Source organism: Pogona vitticeps, chromosome 2, assembly GCF_051106095.1.
Source record: "Pogona vitticeps strain Pit_001003342236 chromosome 2, PviZW2.1, whole genome shotgun sequence".
NCBI lineage: Eukaryota > Metazoa > Chordata > Lepidosauria > Squamata > Agamidae > Pogona > Pogona vitticeps.
Genome location: NC_135784.1, coordinates 127,360,950 through 127,382,971, shown reverse-complemented (window position 1 = coordinate 127,382,971; position 22,022 = coordinate 127,360,950). Strand labels below are relative to the sequence as shown.

Sequence of the window (22,022 nt, the reverse complement as noted above, 5' to 3'; positions counted from 1 at the left end):
TTCATTTCCCTACAGAACCAGAAGTTTGTAATTGTTGCGGGTTAATTAATCAAAAGCAAAAAGTGTAAGCCGGAAAATTCATTCTAAGTAAATGACTTGTTCGTGCATGCAGATGGATCTCAAATTATCACCACAATTTCTCTTGGCTCCAGCTCCACTGGAAAATGGTTTCCCATTTTGCAACCTTTTTCCTGGTGCCAGTTGCAATTTCCCAATTGTCAAACAAATTGACTAATTTACTCCTCACTCCCCTTCTGTAATGCTGTTTTGTCATTAAATCGAGTGCATGATTAGCCAATACATTCGGATTTCATTATGTTTTGTGTCCAGCTTCCTCATCTTCTTGACAGAGGCTGTAATGAGACCTGATGAGGGGACAAATATGAATCCATTATCCTGACACCATTCCGATTATAATCCTCCGTTTTCACTCAGATTTCACAATGAGTAATACCTTCCCAACCTCAAAGTGCCACATTTGTTCCAGACACAAAGAGAAAATAATCAGCAATGTTTCCCCTCTCCTCCATTTGCTCACCTCACATGGCTTCAGCATGAAAGAGCTCATGTCATTTCAGAGACTATTACATTCACAACCTGCATGGAGCTGTGGAGGTAAGAGCCATTTCCATTTTTGTATGTCAACAGATTTTGCTGCAATTTGGGGGTACTGATGTGTAATGGATGCCACATCAGTGATGAACAGGAGAGTACCAGAAAGGATTCCCCTTATTGTTAATCCAGTGTCCTTAATACAAAACAGACATGTCAAGTATCATTGATACGACGGGCCAAAAATAGCCATGGGTATCTGCCTTCCATGAGGGTGTGATGAGGTGGGCAGTTGAGATAGCAGAACACAGAGAGCTGCAATTTGTCACTTATGGCTCCCCTACTGACATGAAGACTTGCTACATGCTGTTTCTGTTGCATCCATATAGTCCAGATATTAATGATGACAGTTTGAGGAGCCAAACTCCATCCTTACATCTGGATGGTGGAATACACTTGGCTTTGCCTTTAATTCCCTCCTGTTTAAAAAAGGTTTTTAAAAGCCGTAAAACTGTACAAACGCACTTCACAATAATTTTTTTATGTTTTCCATTTTTGGGAAAGATTCTTTGATGTCATATCTGCTGTCTAGTTTGAAAACACAACTAGTAATGGAGCTATGAGATTCTTGTTTAATGGCCTCTTTCTTTTTCCCTCCCAGTTGTGACATCAGAGAAGACCACCCAGGTTCTGTCCACAACTTGCTGTCTTGGGTCCTCCTCTACCTTTTCATCCAGATTTCAAAAGAACAGGAGCAGTAGCTCCCTAAGCATGCCCATTTTTGAGTCCAAATAGCCAGGTGGTACTACTAGCATGGTGTCTATATAAGCATCCCTGGGCAAGCAGGAAACCAGCAGAGGGTCATAGAGATAATTAAATATCCACATGTTTTAATCAAACCTAATTAAACAGCTCTAAAGAACCATGAGATCAGAACAAGCTGTGTTAAGTTACAAGAGGGGCTTGTTTAGCTCCTGAAGTAGATGGCTTCCCTCCCTTTCAGTGTAAACACAAGATGGAAAGGTACAGGCATAACTAAATGCACAGGAGTATCTTTTTCCTGTTGGTGGGCCATCCTAACAACAGGAAGAAGAGGACACATGGATATCAGTGTCTTGCCAGTCTTGTTCAAGATGTGCTCGTCTTGTAAGAATATAATAAAACTCCTGCTGGATTAAACCAGGAATCTATTTAATTTTACTTCCCAGAAGGGCCAATGGGAAAGCATCTTGGCCTTTCTAGGAAGCCAGCAGGCAGAACATGATGGAAATTATCAACATTCTATACATCTTGCTTAATTTCACTTGTCTATCATATCCCTCTTCTCTTATTTCTAAACAAAACAGTCTGGACAATCCAGATTAGGAATGCTGAATGACCAACAGGGAAGCACACTGTCTGACAAGAAGGAAATGAAGAGAAGATGGAAATAGTATTCTGAAGACCTATACAGAAGAAATAAAACAATGACAGGTTCCTTCGAAGAGAAATCCTATGACAAAGAACCTGAAATTCTAGCAAGTACAGTGAAAGCTGCTCTGAAAACATTAGGAAAAAATAAATCACCCGAGACTGAATCTGTTAAGATCCTAATGAACATATACCAATATGGAAAATGAAACAATACCCTATAGACTAAAATTGTTCAATATACATTCCAATTCTCAAGAAAGGAGTACAGTAACTATAGGACCATTCCTTTAATCTCCCATGCAAGCAAGGTGTGGCAACAAAAGTTTTTATTTTACATGAAGCAAAACATTCCTGATGTTCAAGCTGGATTTTATAAAGGAAGAAGCACTTCAGATCATATTGCAACTATCCACTGGCTACTAGAGCACACCAAACAATTTCAGAGATCAGTCTATGCTTCATAGACTACAGCACAGCCTCTGACTGTATAAATCATGAAAAAATATGGGTTGCCCCAAAAGAAATGGATGTGTCTCAGCACTTGATTGTCCTGATGCATAACTTGTATTGTGGACAAGAAGCTACCACGAGGACAGAATATGGAGAAACAGAATGGTCTCCTATAGACAAAGGTGTCAGAGAAGGGTCCATTTAATTCCCTTATCTGTTTAGTCTGGAGGCAAAATGTGTGATACGGAAAGCCAGACTAGATTCAGTTGGAGGAATGAAAATTGATGGAAGAAACATCAGTAATTTAAGATATGCAGACGACACCATCTAACTGGCAGAAAGCAGCAAGGATGTGAAATGACAGAGAAAGTGAAGGAAAGTGCTAAAGCAGGACTGCAGCTGAACATTAAGAAGACAGAAATCATGACTTACAGAAGGACTATACAACTTTAATTCTGACATTGAAAAAATTGAAGGAGTTAAAGATTTTATATACTTTGGTTCAACCAACAATCCCAATGTAGACCACAGCCAAGAAATCGGAAGTAGACTGAGCCTTGGAATGAAAGAAAAGATAATCAACTATAAGGAAATGTCACTGGAGACGAAGACCAAGATCATCCACACGCTTATATTCATGATCACCATGTATAAGTATGAACGCTCGACAGTAAAAAAAAAAAAAAAAAAAAGCTGACTGGTACTGGAAGAGACATTTGCAGATGCACTGGACTGCCAGAAAGATGAACAAGTGAGTCTTGATCAAATCAAGTTTGAACTATCTCTGGCCAAAAATGATGAAACTGGGGCTGTCCTATCTTGGGCATATCAAGAGAAAACAGGATTCCATGGAAAAGACAATAATGGAAAGGTAGAAAGCACCAGGAAAAAAGGAAGACAAAATACAAGATAGATTGACTCACTAAAAGACGTCAGAAGCTCAGCTTTACAAGAGCTGAGCAAGGCTGTTGAGGACAGGACATTGTGGAGAACCCTCATTCTTAGGATCACCGTACGTCAGAGGCAACTTGACAGCACGTAACAACAATTGCAGACAATCCAACTAGCCAGCCAGAGTGATTTCTCAGTGCTTTCAAGGGATTGCAGGCATTACCTGAGCCCTGATCAAAACTCACTTGCAAGAATGGTTAAGTGTGTGTGGTTTTGCTTTTCCTAGAGAACATCTTACTTATCTCTGATCAGTTAGTGGGCTGGATTCAGCCCATAGGCTCAGAACTACCACCTGCTGGCATAAAATGACCAAGTATATAAGACTTCTCTTTATCCCAGTTCACGAGTTAAACTAGTTCAAGAGCCTATGTTAAGGTACTTCATATCAAATGCTTTTTGAAATTCCAATATGCAATTTCTGCCAGATCACCCCCGTCCAGCTGCTTGTCAACACTCAGAGAAATCTGAAACGTTTGTGATAAAGGACTTGCATTTTCAAAAGCCATTCTAATTCTTTTTTCAGCAGGGCTTTTCTTTATATATGCTTGGTAAATTTTCCTTTAATAACATTCCATCTGTTTATCCAGAAGCGATGTTAACATTATGCTAATCTTTCAAGGGCCTTTTAAATAGTGTTTTGATATTGTAATCAATTTTTTTCGAAAATATATCTTTACTGTGTTTTTAATTGTGTTATGTTTTAATTGATTGGGTCTCTTACAGTGAGTAAAACCAACCAACAAACCAACCTTGGGTCCCTTTTAAAAAAAAAAACTGGAATTGTATTGGCCACTTTCTAGATCTCTGGCACAGAGATACATTTTAAGGACTTATTAGAAGACCAGTGAATCACATTTGGCTTTGTCAATAGGACTTAGAACCGTCTCTTGTCCTTGCTCAGTATCTCAGTTCCTCAAAAAGTTACTCTGGGCATCGGCATCTGCTCTGCCTCTTCAGAGAACACTTCTCAAGTCCTCCAAACTTTCTCCCAGGTTTATTTACAGATCTGTCTCCATCTGATGCTGAGCATGAGCAGTATCCTCCTCCTCTTTCTGGTTTAGGTGGAGACATTTCCTTGAGGGCCTCATCCTCCTTATATTACTCTCCTGCCAGTACCTTGATGCCTCAACTTAGTTAGTCTAGCTAATCAGGCAGGTGGAACAGGTAACATTTAAGAGAATGTTACTCTGGAGATCTCAATGTTCAGTTTCTTGTCTAGCAACTTACCACTGGGCTACCAGAAATGTATGACTACATTTCTGTATGCCATCCGTATTGTTGTATATCAGAGTCTCTGACTCCTTCCCAGGACTACCTATCAGTCCATGCAGACAAGATAAGGATTGGAAAGGATACAGACATTCCACAGTCAAAACTGAGCAGAAATCATAATCTGAAAAATAAACAAATCAGCTTGCAGAATGTGTGGTCCTCAGATGTAGTTGGATTCTACGTCTCATTAGCCCTAGCAAGCATGGTCAATGGTGAGGAATTACTGGAATTGTAGTTACATGTTCCCCATTCGTACCATATAGATCAAAGGGCAGAAGCAGGTTTTTGGTAAAAGTTACAAAGAAATGAAGATCAGAGGCAGCAATCATGATAAGAGGACAAGAATGCGTGATATGTCATCAGATAAGAGACAAGATATTCAGACCGCAGAATCAACTGTGACGTTATGGCTTTATAGGGGCTAATGGACAGGGATTGGCCTTAAGAGTCAGCAGGGAAAGCCAGACAGGATGGTAGAGCAGCATGCCTGGCACCCTTGAATTACAGAGCTCAGTCCTCTTGGTCTCCAGTGGAACCAGACCCTGGTAGTACAGAAGGGCAGGCAGCAAACTCTATAGGCAGACAGTCCCAAATCAAGAAACACCTCCATAGACAGCTCTCAATTAACAACAGAAACCAGACCAGAGATTTTGGGTACTTTGGGCTAAAGGTCAATGGTACCTCTGTGGAGGAAAAGAGTTCTGGATATACAAAAGATTAGAACCGTTATCTTTGTGGTACTAGGAGTCCCACATATTGTCTGGGAGCTTATGAAACACTGAGAAATTGGAAGCATGTACTCACCCTCCACCAAATTAAGTGCAAGTGATCCCCACTATACCACTTAACGGGATAAACAATGGATATGATGGTAAGTGAATGACTTTTCCTTCAGTCCACACTATTTTCTGCCTGTGTAAGCACCATTATTCTTCACATTTCAAGGTGACATTTGACAGATGGGGAAACCAAGTCAGTTCAGAGACCTCCTGTTCTATTTCTTACTATTTATTTATTTAACCAAGGTGCTACAATTCAGTAGCTCATTGCATAGTCAGGATCATGAAGGCAATTCATTAAGACTTCATGGACCACAAACCTCGTCTCCTTGCCTGGCCCACAGCAGTGAATATGTATCAGCTCTCAACCCCTTCTGTGGGAAACACAATCTTGCTAGGTTGCTCCATCTTAATATTTCATGTCAAGCAGCTATGGGAAAGCTCCCTTAAGAATGAACTGTGCTGCGACCAGCTCATGGCCCTTCATCCTTCAGTGACTCTTTCACAAGATGGAAGGCAACCGCAAGGGCAGTGGCTGCTGCTGCTGCTGCCATCCTCAGTTGTTCCTACTTAGCCTTACTAAAGCTCATAGAAAGAAACTTAGAGAGCTGGCATATGCGGAATCAGACCATTGGCCATCTGTTCTACGCTGTCAAGTTGGAACCAAATTATAGTGACCTTAATAAGGTGTTCAAGGTAAGCGAGATATTAAAGGTTTCACTAGTTCCACTCCCCAGTGAGTCTCCATGGCCAAGTGGGGATTTGAACCCTGTTCTCCTGAGTCCTCATCTGTCACCCTAGCCACTACACCACACTAGCCATCTAGCTCCTCCATAATGACTAGTAGTGCATCTCCAGGGTTTCAGACAAAGATCTTTCCCAGCCTTAATGAGAGATGCCAGAGACTAAACACGAGAGTCCTCCCTGAAAAGCATGCGCTTTACCCATTAGGCTATCTTCTGAGCTGAATCCTAGTAACAAACATCTTGCCTGTTTGTTTTTAAAAGCCTCCCAGCTGCTGGGCAGCAGCCCATGTGAAAAAGGTTATGACTGTGACTTAGCAGAGTGATGTAGCTGCCTAAAAGGCTAATGTAACTTTGGACAGCATCAACAGTAAGTGCAACATATAGGTCACACAAAGTAATAGTTATAGTCTACTTCATGTTTGCCACTCTGGAGTATGGCATCTAGTACTGGGTGCCACATTTTGAGAAAGGTACAGTGGTGTCCCGCTTGACGACGATAATGCATTCCAGCAAAATTGCTGTTAAGTGAAATCGTAGTCAGGCGGAAAAAAAATCCCCATTGGAATGCATTGAACACCGGTCAATGCGTTCCAATGGGGGAAATACCTGCTCATCCAGCGAATATTGCCCATAGGGAAGCGCTGATCAGCTGTTCTAATTCGCTGTAATGTGATGCTTCCATCCGGAAATCAGCCATTTTGAGAAGGGAGGGAAGCCATTTTGCGGAGCCGGAAAAAACATTGTTTTGCGAACAAACGGTTCGCAAAGCAGGCTCCTAATCAATGTAAAGTGGATTTCCCCCATTGGAACCATCATTTTGCGATCGCTATTGTCATCGTCAAGTGATTTCGACGTCATGCAGGGTAAGCATCTCGCGGGGCACCACTGTAATGGCAACTTCTGAAGAAGAGCAACCAGGTTGATAAGGATCTAAAAACAAAACTCTGTGAAGAATGGATGGTTGAAAAAGCTGATCTTTTGCCTGAAGAAGACAAGATTAAAGGAAATCAGGATTGGTCTTCTTAAATCATGGCTGTTCCATGTGCTAGGATTAGAATTGACGGGTGGAAATTGCAGGGAAGCATATTTCAGCTGAACATTAGCTTCCATACAGTAAGAGTTGGACATCTCATTCCTCAGGAATGCTGCAGGTACATTCTGCAGAATGGGGCTGGGACTAGATGATCATTAAGGTCCCTTCCTATCCCATGAATCCACATATATTTAATAGCACAGAGAGCCGCCCTATGTAGAAGGTGCTTTTAGGGTGACATTGGCTGCACCAGAAATAACAACCGTACCCTTGCCATTCCAAACTCTATAGTCCTGAAGCATTAGCAATGCTGAGTGTGGTGCACCCCAGCCTTCCCTCAGAAAGCAAACTCCAAATCAGCATCACTCTCGATGAAAAACTAGGAAGACAGTCAAGTTGTTGCCAGCCGGACTCACAGACTGAACACAAGTTTGAAGAGAAACGGTCGAATGTACAAATCTCCTAATGACGTGTTTTAAGACAGCTGCTGGGATAAGGAAAGATGTATGGGTCCCCATGCACTGATTTATTGATCAGGCTCATTAAGAAGAGGCTTTTTCCTCCCAAATAATTCATTAATACGGGCTACCGGATAATGGACTTCACAGATCAATGGGAAAGGCTGCAATCTGAAATATCAGTGTATTTCTTCCTGTTCCTCCAAAAGGTATTGACAAAGAAATAGCAATACATGCCACAGACTATGCTTTTTGAATGACTAGTGGGGAAAAATAATGATCCCTAATCATCTCCCTGTAGGGAGGATTCTTCTTTACAGACTATTTGCTTTTTTAAAAAACACATTGCATCAGGGCTGGCCCTTCAAGTACATACTCAAATAAGCCTTTCATCTCAGCATACATGAAGCAATACTTAAAATTCCTCTGAACATGTGCAGAGTGCCATTCATTTGTGATGAGTATCCACAGACAAGCCAGGCATGTGTCAGATCACCAGAGAGGGCTGACAGATTAAAACTTTGATCAGCCCCGTGTTATAGAGAAGTCATTCACGGCACAGACTTTGGATGCAGTAAGCTTTGGAGCAGCTACACTTCAAGAACAAAGATCACAACATTGTGTTTGCTGCAACACTTGTGTTTGGTGCAATGGGTGATGCAGTTTACTGGCGCCAGAGAGAATGCTTATACCTAATTACACAAAGTTGCCCTGGTTGTAACCAATTTAAATTGAAACAAATAACTACCCAAACCTCCATCTTCCATTGCAGCCTAAACTGGAAGCCACAGCATCTGCCACGGGTACAGCTTCTTCCATGAGGGACCCTGACTCAGTGCTGCTCAGATACGACCAGATAAGCTAGGCATGGAAGCGAACAGTGTCTTGAGGTGAGAGATAGAAGCGACAACAGCAACCTAGCACATTGTCTTTCAGGCGGGACACAAAACCCCAGACTCCAGCAAAGCCACATCCATCTCATACCCAGACACGCAACAGAAGGAGGCAAGGCCTGGATCCTTAGCGGAACAATGCCGCCCTGCCTCACAGCACATTGCCTCAGTAGGCTCTCCTTGCTTTCTCCCACATAACTGAATGGCTGCCATTCACTCCTACCAGAAAAAGGGAAGTACAGTACTGCACTTGGGGACATGCTAAAGAGCGACAAATCTGGGCAAGGGCACAGCAAAACATGGGGCAACATCCAGCAGCTGCAGTTCACTAGCACAGCATTGAAAGCAAGGCATCGTTCTCCTCTCAAACATTCCCCATTAACCTAAAAAAGGAGGGACAACTATTTCTAAGAACTGGTGGTCATGAGGGGAGGACTCAGATGTGTACATGCAATCAGCAGCACTTACTGCTGCAGCCTCTATCTCCTAAAGTTGCATATGGATGAAAGAGAAGGGGCAGAAGCAGGCTCTTTCCTGCTTGGAGACTTCCACCCTGTGTCAATCACGCTGGGGAGTGGGGAGCGGGGGAGAATCTGCCACACGTCAACAAGGGATTACCCTAGATCTGGACGGGATAATCAATCTTCATTTTGCACGGGGATTTAATTTTAGCTCCCTCGTGGCATCCAATTATGATTTAATAAGCCATAATTTAATTAAAATGCTACTCGCTTCTGAAAAGCTGGAAACATGCACACAAAAATTTAATGTAACATTTAAAATGAATCATCTGTCCCTTTGAGAAATTTAGCATCTTCAGAACTAGACCAAAAGTTGACAGTCTTGGTCCCATCTCTTACTGTAACTAAGTGGAAATAATAAAATGGAATGAAAAGAACTTGTATTGTTTCCCCAGTTGCCTCCATTTCACCTGCTCTTTCCCTCTTTGCCCTGCTCTGTCAGATTTTAGACGGTAAACTCCTTGGGGCATGGACTTGATCGTTTACATTTGGTCAAGCACCATGCACACCAACACTGCTATATCAATAACAAAATGCAACCATAATTTGTTTAAGAATAATTTGTACACAATTACTGAGCAGCAGTTCAGAGTTCTTCCTCTCTTCCTGTGGCAAACGTTTGCTCCCCTGCTCTTTCTTAAACTCACCTTTTAGTCCAATGTCTTCTGTAGGAAACAACCATTAGGAAGAAGACAGATGGGGCACTGCACTGAGTTGGGCAGATGCCAGGACGGACTCACCTGTACTTGAGCCTCCCTTCTCATCAGATAGTGCATTTTGCCCAGGATGCATTGCTGCAGTTGATCCCATGACATGGCTCTGTCTTCCCGCATCAGTAGTGGAGGACCAAACCTAAAAAGGCGATAGACAACCACACCTTAGAACATCACCACGCTGTGATTACTATTACACAATAGGGTGGGTCCAACGATACCATCTTTCAGCTCTCTCCTCTCTTGGAGACACAAAAGGCTCCTGTGTCTCAATCACTTACTTATCAACAAAAGTATAGACACAGTTTGGACATTTCCCCTTGAACTAGAGCTCTGAAATATGATACACACATATTAATAACATGGCTGTTTCATGCCATCAAATCACTACTAACGTACAGTGACGGAGGCATGTGAGATGTTATCTGCTTTCATTTTCCTTCCCAACTAACCACAACCATTTTTACAGAACAAGCTTCAAGGTATAGCCAGTGATTCTTAACTCATTGATCCATGTTGTTTATGCTTTGTTTCCTTTAGCCACTAATCACTGTTGCCGTTTAAAGAACAAAGCATTAAAAGAGAGAATCAAAGACCAAGCACAGATCCGAAAATCTATTGCCAACATAAAATAAACGATGTAATTTTTGATGGAGAATTGCTGCAAGTTATGAAGCCAGCGCAGACATTATGTTGCATATCAAATCTCACAACTCAGCACATTCATAATACTGATTAGACTGACATTGCAACTTGCAGTGATTCCTCACCAATGGTTATGCCATGTACAGTATGTTATGCTGGGGACAGGATTTTGGCCCCCCCCCAAAAAAAAACCACCCCAAAAACAGACCACTGTTTAACCCAATGGTGGAAATAAGAGACAAGAGTTATTTCCTCCCAGTTCAGATTTGTTTCTTGCATAGAACAAACTAGATCTCACAGGAAGTGGACTGCAGGAGTCCCACTAACTCTTCAAACCTATACTTATATAAATCTGGGGTTCTCTCAGCTTTGGTTTTACTAGGACGAATGCATACCTGCATCTTAAAACACGTATTTTGTCAATTTCTCTTGAACATCAGAAATCAGTGGAAGCCTTGTTGATGTTTACCCTGTGTTTTGCAGTAGTTCCTCATTTCCTCCACAAGAACCGGTTCCTCGCTACAAGTGTACCTGTTTGTCCATAACCAACAACTGCTCTTGTGGTCAAAAGCCTATCAAATGTACAGCTGCTTTCTCTCAAAGCAGGGGTCAGCAATACAAGAACATACATCAGCCTGTAGATATTGGATTTTTAAGTGGTAGCATAGGAGATGTGTTACTTCATTATTAACAGCCACCTCCTCTGTCTGTACTATGCTGTATTAATCATCTCACAGTTCAAAATGAGATCTGCCTTGCTCATCAAATGTCAAACTGATAATTCAAGCTAGATCATTCGTTTTCAAGGAATATGTCATTATTGGGGGAGGGAGGGTAGAACCTTACTGCAGAGTGTTTCTGCTATATAAAGACAGAAGATTTATATTTTAACATCCTCAGTGGTGCACCACCTTTATTTGCACAGACTCCCTGCTCCCTGGGGTTTGCACTGGAAGAACACACGTGCAATGTGTCCAGTTATCTCTCCTCAGAGCTTACCTGGCTGCTTTTTCCCAGCAACTGACAGCCTAACAGGGAATGGTGATGATCATGTGGTCACGGTTATGCCTTTATGTTTCCTTGACAGGAGTCAGCAGCATGGTAGCTACAGCTTCTATTGCTCTTGGCTATCTATTCCTTTCTTAAACAGGGCTGCGGTTCATGAACGTTTATGCCAAATAAAACTTTGTTGTTTAAACTTCCTCTCTCTATGTTCACAGAGGGTGCAGGCAAAATTCACACCTAAAAAACAGTCCAAAACCAGCAGGAGACGGTTCAGGCATAACAGCGAGTAGTATGCCCTCTGCAGGTGCTCCCACTGTCTTACATTTGTTTGATGCACCCTGTCCAGTCTCTGTCTCAGACAGGTTTACTTGAGGTTTATTGGTAGAAGTGCAAGAAATGGCTCTGGGGAAACTTTCAACATCACAACTATGAGACATGGAAGGATAATCACTTATGGAGTCTCTGAAACAGCCCAGAAAAAATTTGCAATTAGGTAACCCAAGAGAAGTTTGTTGTTGTTTAGTCATTTAGTTGTGTCCGACTCTTCGTGACCCCATGGACCAGAGCACACCAGGCCCTCCTGTCTTCCACTGCCTTCCGGAGTTGGGTCAAATTCATGTTCGTCACTTCGAGGACACTGTCCAACCATCTCGTCCTCTGTTGTCCCCTTCTCCTCTTGCTTTCACACTTTCCTAACATCAGCGTCTTTTTCAGGGAGTCTTCTTTTTGCACAGACTCCCCCTTCATGGATTGCTGCCTTGTCATAGCAAAGAGGCTAGAGTAAATCAGAGAAGCTATGGGCTATGCCGTGCAGGGCCACCCAAGACGGACAGGTCATAGTGGAACATTCCGACTAAATGCAATCGACCTGCAGTAGGAATTGGCAATGCCACTCCAGTATCTTTGCCAAGAACGCCCCATGACCAGAAACAAAAGGCTAAAAGAGAAGCTTAGGGCACTATAATGAAACGATGCAGTGCACATACTTCAAATGATCTGAAGGACATCGTATTCATTCATTCATTCATTCATTCATTCATTCATTCATTCATTCATTCATTCATTCATTCATTCATTCATTCATTCATTCATTCATTCATTCACTTACTTACTTACTTACTTACTTACTTACTTACTTACTTACTTACTTACTTACTTACTTACTTACTTACTTACTTATTGCATTTATATGCTGCCCATCTAGACATAGTCTACTCTGGGCGGCTCACAACATACAAGATAAAAACAATTTAAAATATACACAGTTTTACATAGATAAAAACAAAACGATATAAAATATAATATCGTAGATTTACAATTTTAACAAATTAATTTAAGGCAAACAGTTCCAAGACATCCCTTTCATAATGCCATTTTCATAGGTCTTCTCCATGATAACGTTAAACCTGTTTTCCAGTTGTCCAGAAAATCCTATTTATTATTCACATGTATGGAATACTAATCATTTCCTTGATATACAAAGGAGTATTTCAGGGGTAAACTGGGTAACCCAAAACATTTTTTTTTTGCATTGGTTCCTAATCAAAATTGGTTCTCTGGGAATGTCAACTTTTAAATAAAACTTGCTCAGAGTTTTCCCATAATTAGTCATCCTGACCATGTCTTATCAGATCTTGTACTAAACCATCTAGCATAAGATGGGTGGGCATGAGGAAAGATATTTAACAAATTTGGGCTAAGGCCAGGCATACTTGGGGACTATGCTAATAGACTAAATGGAAAGCTTAATTTTATTTCCACTTCAAAACCAAGATAATTATTTAGCCTGGTCCAGCAGTCTGCGGGAAAGAGGTGGGACAGGCAAGACTTCCAATGTGAAGGATGGCTTTCTTTGGCAAAATAATAATAATGAGACTAAATTAGCAAACATAATCTGTCCCATATATCTGTATTAGAACCAGAAATCTATGTGCATTATTTGTTTATATGCTTTCTTTTCTATGAATAAAGTATTGTGCTTATTTGTTTTGAAAATATTTTCCTCACAGAAAAGAAGAATATAAACATGTTGCTTTGGGGTTTGAGAATCTTGCATATTTTAATTTGAAATGTTTGATTCCAGACTTTAGAAGGCACTCCAGGCATGAAAAACTCCAATGGTGGTAAGCATAACTATCAGCCAGACTGACAGATTATCACTGCAGGCTTCTTTGGTCTGCCTGGGTAACTCACATACTAGGAGTTGCCATGCAAGAAATCATTTTTCCAAACTCTGATCAGAACACCGTAGCTGGATCATTTTTCTCTGCCACTCCCTGAGCACTAATCTCTCTCTCTCTCTCTCTCTCTCTCTCTCTCTCTCTCTCTCTGTGTGTGTGTGTGTGTGTGTGTACACACTGTTTACTGAAAAGATATGGTATAAACAGAGAAATAGTTTGGGTCTATGAAAGAATCAGATTACTAGGAAGCAGGTCATATAGTTCTTGCTCATAAAAAAGCACTTAGGGAAGTGGTGGAAACAGGTTAGGCCTGTCTGGGTAACATGGAAATATTGCTATACAAATTGCCCTCTATAAAACTCAACACCTCACAAGCTCTTTCACAGCCGATGATGGCTTATTAGCTGCTGCAAGCATGCAGAGCGCTACTTAATGACATTTGGGATATGCAATGTGAATTCATTACCTACCTACAGTGCTTTTGCATCCAACAGCCCTCCTGTAAGTTCCTTCTAGCCATCCACTGCTGGCTGGAAAATGAAGCGTAACTTCCCTATCTCCAGCATGAAGGAAAATAGACTTGCTGAGGAAAGGACACTTGGCACAGGCCAAACAGCCCAAGGGGGAAGCAATGGGGCCAGCTCCACAGAGGGCTCCGTGCCTGTTACTTTAGAGTAACTGCACAACCTGACTCTGACAGCAGCACCATTTGCTCTCAGCAATCTGTCATCAAGTGAAGACCTTGCTTGCTTTATCACAGTGGTTCTTAACGTGGGCGATAATGCCCCCCAGGGGGCGATTTCATTTTTCAGGGGGGCAGTAGCATGAAAAGGGGCGGCGTGGGGGTGCTGGAGCAGAAGGGGGGGCAGTAGGGGGGCGCTGGAGCAAGCCAAACCTGTGAAGATGGCTGCAGCCTTTTTACAGTGTGCATGAATATATATTTTCCTCAAATCTTAATTTAGTTTCAGAGTTTTCATCTTGAATTTTTTAGTTCCTGCATTGTGGTTTGTTTTTATGCCCTTTTTATATTTCTTTTTGCGTCTTAAAATTCGCTTGGAACTAAATCATTAAATGTTACTTTTTGGGGGCATTTCATTTTCTTGGAATTGAATATTGTTTTCAGGGGTCATTGGATTTAAGTGCCTTAAATAAATAAATAAATAAATAAATAAATAAATAAATAAATAAATAAATAAATAAATAAATAAATAAATAAATAAGATATCATCACCGTGGGGAGGGGGGCGATGATAACTTCCTCAATGGCTCAAGGGGGCGTTTCTTTCAAAAAGGTTAAGAACCACTGCTTTATCATACCATATCATTAATGCTACAGGATCCAGATGTGGTGCCAAATTACAGAAAGGAAACTACTCTTGGGCCCAGCTGCTGCTTCTCTGATTGTTTCCGGCTTTTCAGCATTGCTGACAAGCCGACTTGGATGAAGAAGATGAAGCAAGAAACAACCTTCCAGTAAAAAGTGCCTTCTCCCATTGTTGAGAGGTCCAAGCCCTCATCCAATCTCAAGGGCCATTCTCTGTCAATCTCAGGGTAAAAGAGTGAGAGCTTGGGCTGTGAGTGAAAACAACCTGGGGCCCACCAGATGTGTTGGGCTACACATTTCACCAGCCACAGGCACTGCACCAAATTGTACAGTTTGCAAGATTTGTAGCTGACAACAGCCAGAGGAGGGCTCATTGACTACCTCTGCTAAAGAGTAGCAACCTGTATGGTCCCTTGGTTCGCTTAAAAGCTTTACCAGAAGATGAATGTGGTCAAGAAAGGAAGAGAGCATATTATGTATTTTACAGACAGCCCTCACAGACCATCTCCCATACCCAATGAGTATCGATGGTTCAGGCATGACCTGAAACAAAACAGATCAAAACCCAAAAAACACTTTTCAGGTAGCTCTACCACCCATTCCATCCACACTTCCCAATCTCTGATGCTGCGAGTGGCCACTCTGAGGAAAGCTCAGAAGTCTTCAACTAGGAACAGGGCCTTTTCAGTGGTGGTCACCTTTTTCTGGTATTCATTATTGGTGGAGGTGTGGCAGACCCATCCTAATTCTTTCTTCTAAACTCTTTGGTGCATAGGAAAAGGTCAAGGGCTGGTTTGTGAAAATACACCAGCTGAGCAAATGTCAGGAAAAGGGACCGTGTCTTGTGGTATTTGAAGGGCTATCGAATTTTATTTGGTATTTGGTACAAGCGTTTGTTTACTTTAGTCCACTGCTTCAGAAGAAGACCACAGACTAACATGTCTACCCTTCAGGAAATTTCTACATTCTAGCAAAAGCTCTCTGTTCTTCCAAGACTTACCTCACTGCCTGTTGCCCAGCCCCTGCAACATTACAGACAAGGAGCAGGATTCTGCCTCCACTTCCATGATGCAGGAACTCTGTTGAAATGGCCCCATTGTGGACCAAGCTTTGTGCTTCTGGATCAGAAGAGTTAGGAGAGGACGGGAGGCTTTTGGGACAACCTGGAATAAAAAAATGACACAGGTGAGCGAATCCCTTGGCAAGATCTCCCTTACTGGGCATCTTCTTCAGAGACCTTAGAACTTCAACAAAGATTTGGAAACAAAGATGCTGGGATTGCCAAAGTCAATTATGGGAGGTAAGCAAGTGTCTCCCAGGGCTGTATTCCATGTTGATGTGGTGCTGCATCAGTGCAACAGCAGCAGCAGGAGGAAGGTCTGGGCACTTCCTTGGAAAGGAGAGGTGTGACCCTGTGCAACGTATTTTTGCCACTAGCCTTGACCATGAGGTTATGAAAACTGCTTACATACTGAATCAAGGTGGTTAGGAAGACAGGAAAAGTAGTCCCCATGTGCTGGTCTGTTGGCAAGTGACATTATGTATAAATGGAAGTTCCAAGACTAATGCTAGAGCCATCCAAGTATTTTCATGTTGTGCAAATACAAATGATTAATTCTGGTCAAAGCTGGGTTCGGGTAAGAGAATGATCAGTTGGGTATTTGAACCCAGATGCTTCAAGAACACAGTCTCTTCCCACAAGAAGCTGACTGAGAGCTTTTTTTCCCTTTTTGTGTGCAGCATTGACATCAGAAGTACTGCATGAATATACAAGAAAAAGGCCCTTTATCAGTCTGGCACTCGTTCAACAGAATGGCCTCCACACAGACAGACATCTGGCCCCACCAATGGCAGCAATACTATTTCAATAACCTGGAATCCCTTGATTTAAGCTGTTGCTCTATCAGATATATCATGTCAGTAAAGATGGAGTGAGTGAGAAAGTGATGCATAAATAAAGAAAATGAAGTGATCAAGTAATCAGAATAGCAAAGAAACCAATTTCCCCCAAGAATGCAAGGTCTGCTGCACAAGATTCAACTGCATGGGTGGCCAATACAACAGGATATTCAAAATCAGTTTTGCAAATGTAAATCCGAAAATAATAAGGGATATATGCAACATTATTATTTTTATTCCCAGTAAGAAATATCTCATTCTGTGTACTATGAATCCAGTAATTATCTGAAGAAAATATACAAGTTAGCATTAGAACAACTGGCAAATCTCTTACTTTGAATAAACTAAAGGCACTGGGGGGCAACACATAATATATGTGTGTTATGTGCTATCATGTTAGAAGTAAATTATAGCAACCCTAATAAAGTTTCAAAGCGAAATATTTAAGGAATAGAAGTTGGGAGTTCAATTCCTCACTGTGCATCCTGCAAGTAGGGCCAGCCTGGGAAGCTTTGGGCGAGATGCATAGTCCCAGGGCACCGCCACCACCACTGAGTCTACCTAGAAAACCCTGAAATTGATGGCACACATTTATTATCATTGTTTTCCAGCTTTCCTCCTCCATTAGTTTCCATACCAAGGAATTCAAACCCAGGTCTTCTGAGTCCTCAGTCTACCCACTACACCGCATGGGGTACCAATACATAATATATGGCTTCCCAATTCTCTATTGCTAAAATTACTCAGCTTCACTAAATAAAGGTCACTAAACTTCACATGCTTGCATACGGACAGTTCTGAGTGATGCCTATCAAAAGATACTGCGCAGCCATTCTATCGTTTCCTCCTCAGCTTTCTTTTTTCGAAAAGAAAAAAGAAAAGCAGGAAAGGTGCTAGGAAAACACAGCAGTTACAACTGAGAAGGGACTCTCTCTGGACTGTTAATACTGTATCTGTAAAAGAAACAAGGTATCCAAGAAAAGTCTGATCTGGAAGACTCTGACATAACTCGGTGTATACTCTAATTTTTAAAAATATTATTATTATTATTGTATTACTGTATTATGATTTTGTAAGCCGCCTAGAGTGGTCATATGGACCAGATAGGCGGGATATAAATAAATAAATAAATAAATAAATAAATAAATAAATAAATAAATAAATAAATAAATAAATAAATAAATAAATAAGTACAGTCATGCCTCACTGGACGATTACCCCGCTGTACAACAAATCCGCATTTCGTTGACATTTTTGCGATCGCTTTTGCGATCACAAAATGATGTTTTAAATGGGCGATTTTCATTTGACGATGATCGGTCCCATTTTGGGAACTGATTTTTTGCTTTACGACGATCAGCAAACAGCTGATCGTTGCGTTTCAAAATGGCCGCCAGCTTTCAAATGACCCCCCCCCCTGCTGTTTTCTAGGATAGATTCTTCGCTATACAGGCACTGAAAATGGCCACCGTATGGAGGATCTTCGCTGGACGGTGAGTTTTTCAGCCCATTGGAACTTATTGAACAGGTTTTCAATGCATTTCAATGGGATTTTTTCGTTTCGTTTGACGATGTTTTCACTCTATAGCGATTTTGCTGGAACGAATTAACATTGTCAAGTGAGGCACCACTGTACAAGAAAACACATAATGAAAAATATCAGATAATTTCAGCTTTTCTTTTAAAATGAAACAGAGGGTCAAACTGTATACACTTGTACATTAGTATTTGGAAGATGTGCACCCTCAAATGGTGGAAGATATCTGCCATAGCATGTGATTTTCCTCACTTCCATATCTTGCATTTAGAGTGTTTTATTTTTATGATCATGACCACTGGAAAGTAAACGCAGGCTCAAATTGCAAGTCTGGCTGATGAGGTATATATCTCTCAGAAATCTTGCTGCTGGATAGAATATGTATTAGTCAGAGGTTTCACAAACTACAGCCTACTTCATCAGTCACGAGTCTTTACCCCTGGATATTTTTACATATCAAATGGAAATTCACAAAATACAAAATATCATGCCTCACAAGGGAGATTTGGCTAGAGGATCCAAAATGATCCCTTCCAACTCGATGACTGTGCAAGGAAGACTAGAGACCAGCACTCCCAATAAACTGGAGAAGTAACATATGTGGCCATACGTTCTGAGGCATAACCCAGTTCAGTCTATACCCCAATTAGCAGCTCGTTCTCTCCATCTCCCCAGATTTGTGTTACATAATTCATCAAAACCATTTGGCAACAGGGTTGTCCAAAAGGCAAGGTTGTTGTGAACTCCTCCTCCCAGCTCTCTGCATGCTGTCTTCTCTGATGTTTTTCAATTAAGGCAACTTGTTTAGCCTGGAGAGGCAATAAATCACTGCCACTACACTTAGTCTCTAGACTGATTCCTCATTTTGCATATACAAGATTAATTCTTCCCAAAATACAGCTATGAGGATAGTCTTCATGAGAGCCCAAGGCTCAGTTCATCCCACCCCAATCTCCTTTTGACAGCTGGCTTCTTTTCCAAACTGTCCCGCTGAAGCCCCAGCTATGCAGAATCCAGAGCCAGACAAAAAATATCTCAAACTTTGCAGCTGAAGGTGTTTTCAGTGGGGACGATCATGAAGGACATTTCTGGCCTGTTTACAAAAGGAACAGAAAGAAGTGGGAAAATACTTTTCTAGACGGTAGTGCTTCAGGCTGGAGATGAGGGTTGCATGTCTGAACGCTTCCTTCTACATCTGCCAATGGAGTAAGCAATCCTGTGCCTTCCAGATGTTCTAGACCAGTGGTGTCGAACTGTGGCCCTCCAGATGTTCTTGGCCTCCAACTCCCAGAAATCCTGGCCAGCAGAGGCGGTGGTGAAGGCTTCTGGGAGTTGAAGTCCAAGAACATCTGGACGGCCACAGTTCGACACCACTGTTCTAGACTATGATTTCTATAAACCAAGTGCAACATGACCAATATATAATAATATAATTTATAATCTCAGAACTGTACAGCTGGAAGGGACCCTATGGATCATCATGTCCAGCCCCTCTCAGGGAGGCATAGTGGGGAATGGAACTCCCAACCTCTGGCTCCACGGCCAGATGACTAAACCACTGAGTACAAAGCCAGTGATTTGTAGCTTAATATATCAGGGGGGCACCAGACTGTCCACACCTGAATAAAATCCATATCCTTTGCATTTTAATTCTCTATGTAGAAGGAATGTTTGGGTAGGTAGCCCTGGGAGACCCTTAGACAGAACCCAGCTTGCTAGGGAGGGGGGGGGCAATGTGTTATTTGCATAATAATGTTGTAAGATGCCCAAAGAGTGTTTCAGCACTATGGGGTGTATATAAGTCAAAGCAACAACAACTGTATTGAATAAACAACCTAGAGGATGTAAGATTTTGCCTTGGGCCCTTTTTAAGAAGGTAGGATAAAATATTTTACATACATACATACATACATACATACATACATACATACATACATACATACATACATACATACACACATACATACATACATACATACATACATACATACATACATACATACATACATACATACATACATACATACATACATACATACATACATACATACATACATACATACAGGTTGAATTTACCTGTGATACAAATCTTACAGATATTCAGCACCTTGTTTTACTTCCCAGATGAATGCTGAAGGCATTTTTATTCTGAATGGCATTGTTATAACTGATTTATTGTTATTTTAATTAATAATCCAATCTTTGCTGTTTTTAATGCTGCAATTTAATTTTGTTTAAAAAGCGAGTATCTTTTAATCTTTGACATGCACTATCTTGACTTTTGTTTTAAGCAGGATATAAATAACAAGAAACAGACAGACAACTGTTGAATTTGAAGGTGAATGTTTGCTGCTCAGGGAGCCCAGCTAATGGGTTGGCATAGCAATGCTGTGAATAAACACATGGATGACTGCCGGGATATATTTACTGTGGTGATAGCAAGGCCCATGAAGCCTGTCACAACTGAATGCAGCAGTCTCTTCTATGGAGCTTCGGATGGAATTAGCAACAGATCTAGCATTGCTCTCCTCTTGTATCTCTGGACAAATGAGGGGACAGCTGCTCTTAAAGGCAGTCATAACTGTACGGACGTTAATATGGCTGGCCATTGTCCTGTCTCATCCTGCTTATTGATTCTGGATCACCTACTAAAGGCAACCAGATGAGGATTTACTAAGGAATGTGTTTTATCTCCAAAACACTCTAGTGCAGAATGTGAGATTAAGAGCAAAGCAACCCCTCATGCTAGAAGCTTCTTGCCCCTCATAGCTAATCCTCCTCACTCTTTCTTTAGAATAAGGGCCTCCCAGCTTGGTTCAAATCCTGTAGATTTATTTCTCTCGCCCAGACTTCCAGCATCCCATTTTAAGAGGCACAGACCTCCCTCCTTCTCTCTGCTTGTTTCTTTGTCCCTCACAAGCTTCTGCCCTAACAATATCCTCCTGCCAATCCCAGATTCACAGCAGCCCTTGACTTCAGCTCCTTGAATCTCTAGCAGCATTTATACAGACTGAAAAGCCCATTTATTTTGATTCAGGCCTGACCCTTTGAAGCTCTAACAGCTTGGCTGACCGCCAGGTCTAGGGAGTCTAAAAATAACCTCTTGTATTAGTCACAAAACAGAAATAGATCCCCTTTTGGCGACACACTAATTGTAAAAATGCTATTGATCACAGGTAGTGAGGGGATCTCTAGAGCAGTTCCATAACGTGTTTTTGTTTTTGTTGTTGTTGTTAAAAGAAAAATGCAGACACCATCCAGACAACGGTACCATAGGGCACAATCTGCTCACCTGTGTTATTTCAAGTTAAATTTTGGAGATGATCACCAGATAGATCCATCCGAGCTCACAAAGAAACATAGAACAAAATGTATTTTTCACTTTCTTTGTGGTCTTGCCTAAGGGATCTTTAAAGCATCACATAGACCTACTGCCTTTCTCCACCTTTGATCCGCTTGTTCATGCCTGACAGGAAAGAAGCTGCAAGTGGCACAACTTCATCTTGCCCCCAGTAAACCCAAGGGAAGCTCCAACAACTTCAAAGATCTGAGCTGCATCCAGCATGATAACTGAAACCAAAAACACTGACCCACAATCCTATCACAAAAGCAGTCCCTGGTGAGTTGCCCTTAGTCATGTACACCCTGATT

At 41.5% G+C, this 22,022-nt stretch overlaps 1 protein-coding gene across 1 annotated transcript in view; it reads right to left on the bottom strand.

The window, feature by feature from the left end:
• Nucleotides 1-22,022, bottom strand: part of USP43 (ubiquitin specific peptidase 43) — a 127,745-nt gene that overhangs the window by 13,857 nt on the left and 91,866 nt on the right. Inside the window, exons 7-8 of the mRNA XM_072990394.2 lie at nt 15,936-16,098; nt 9,809-9,920 (exon numbers count right to left, since the gene is read on the bottom strand). Of these exons, the coding sequence (XP_072846495.2) occupies nt 9,809-9,920; nt 15,936-16,098 (275 nt within the window). The remainder of the gene's footprint in view (nt 1-9,808; nt 9,921-15,935; nt 16,099-22,022) is intronic.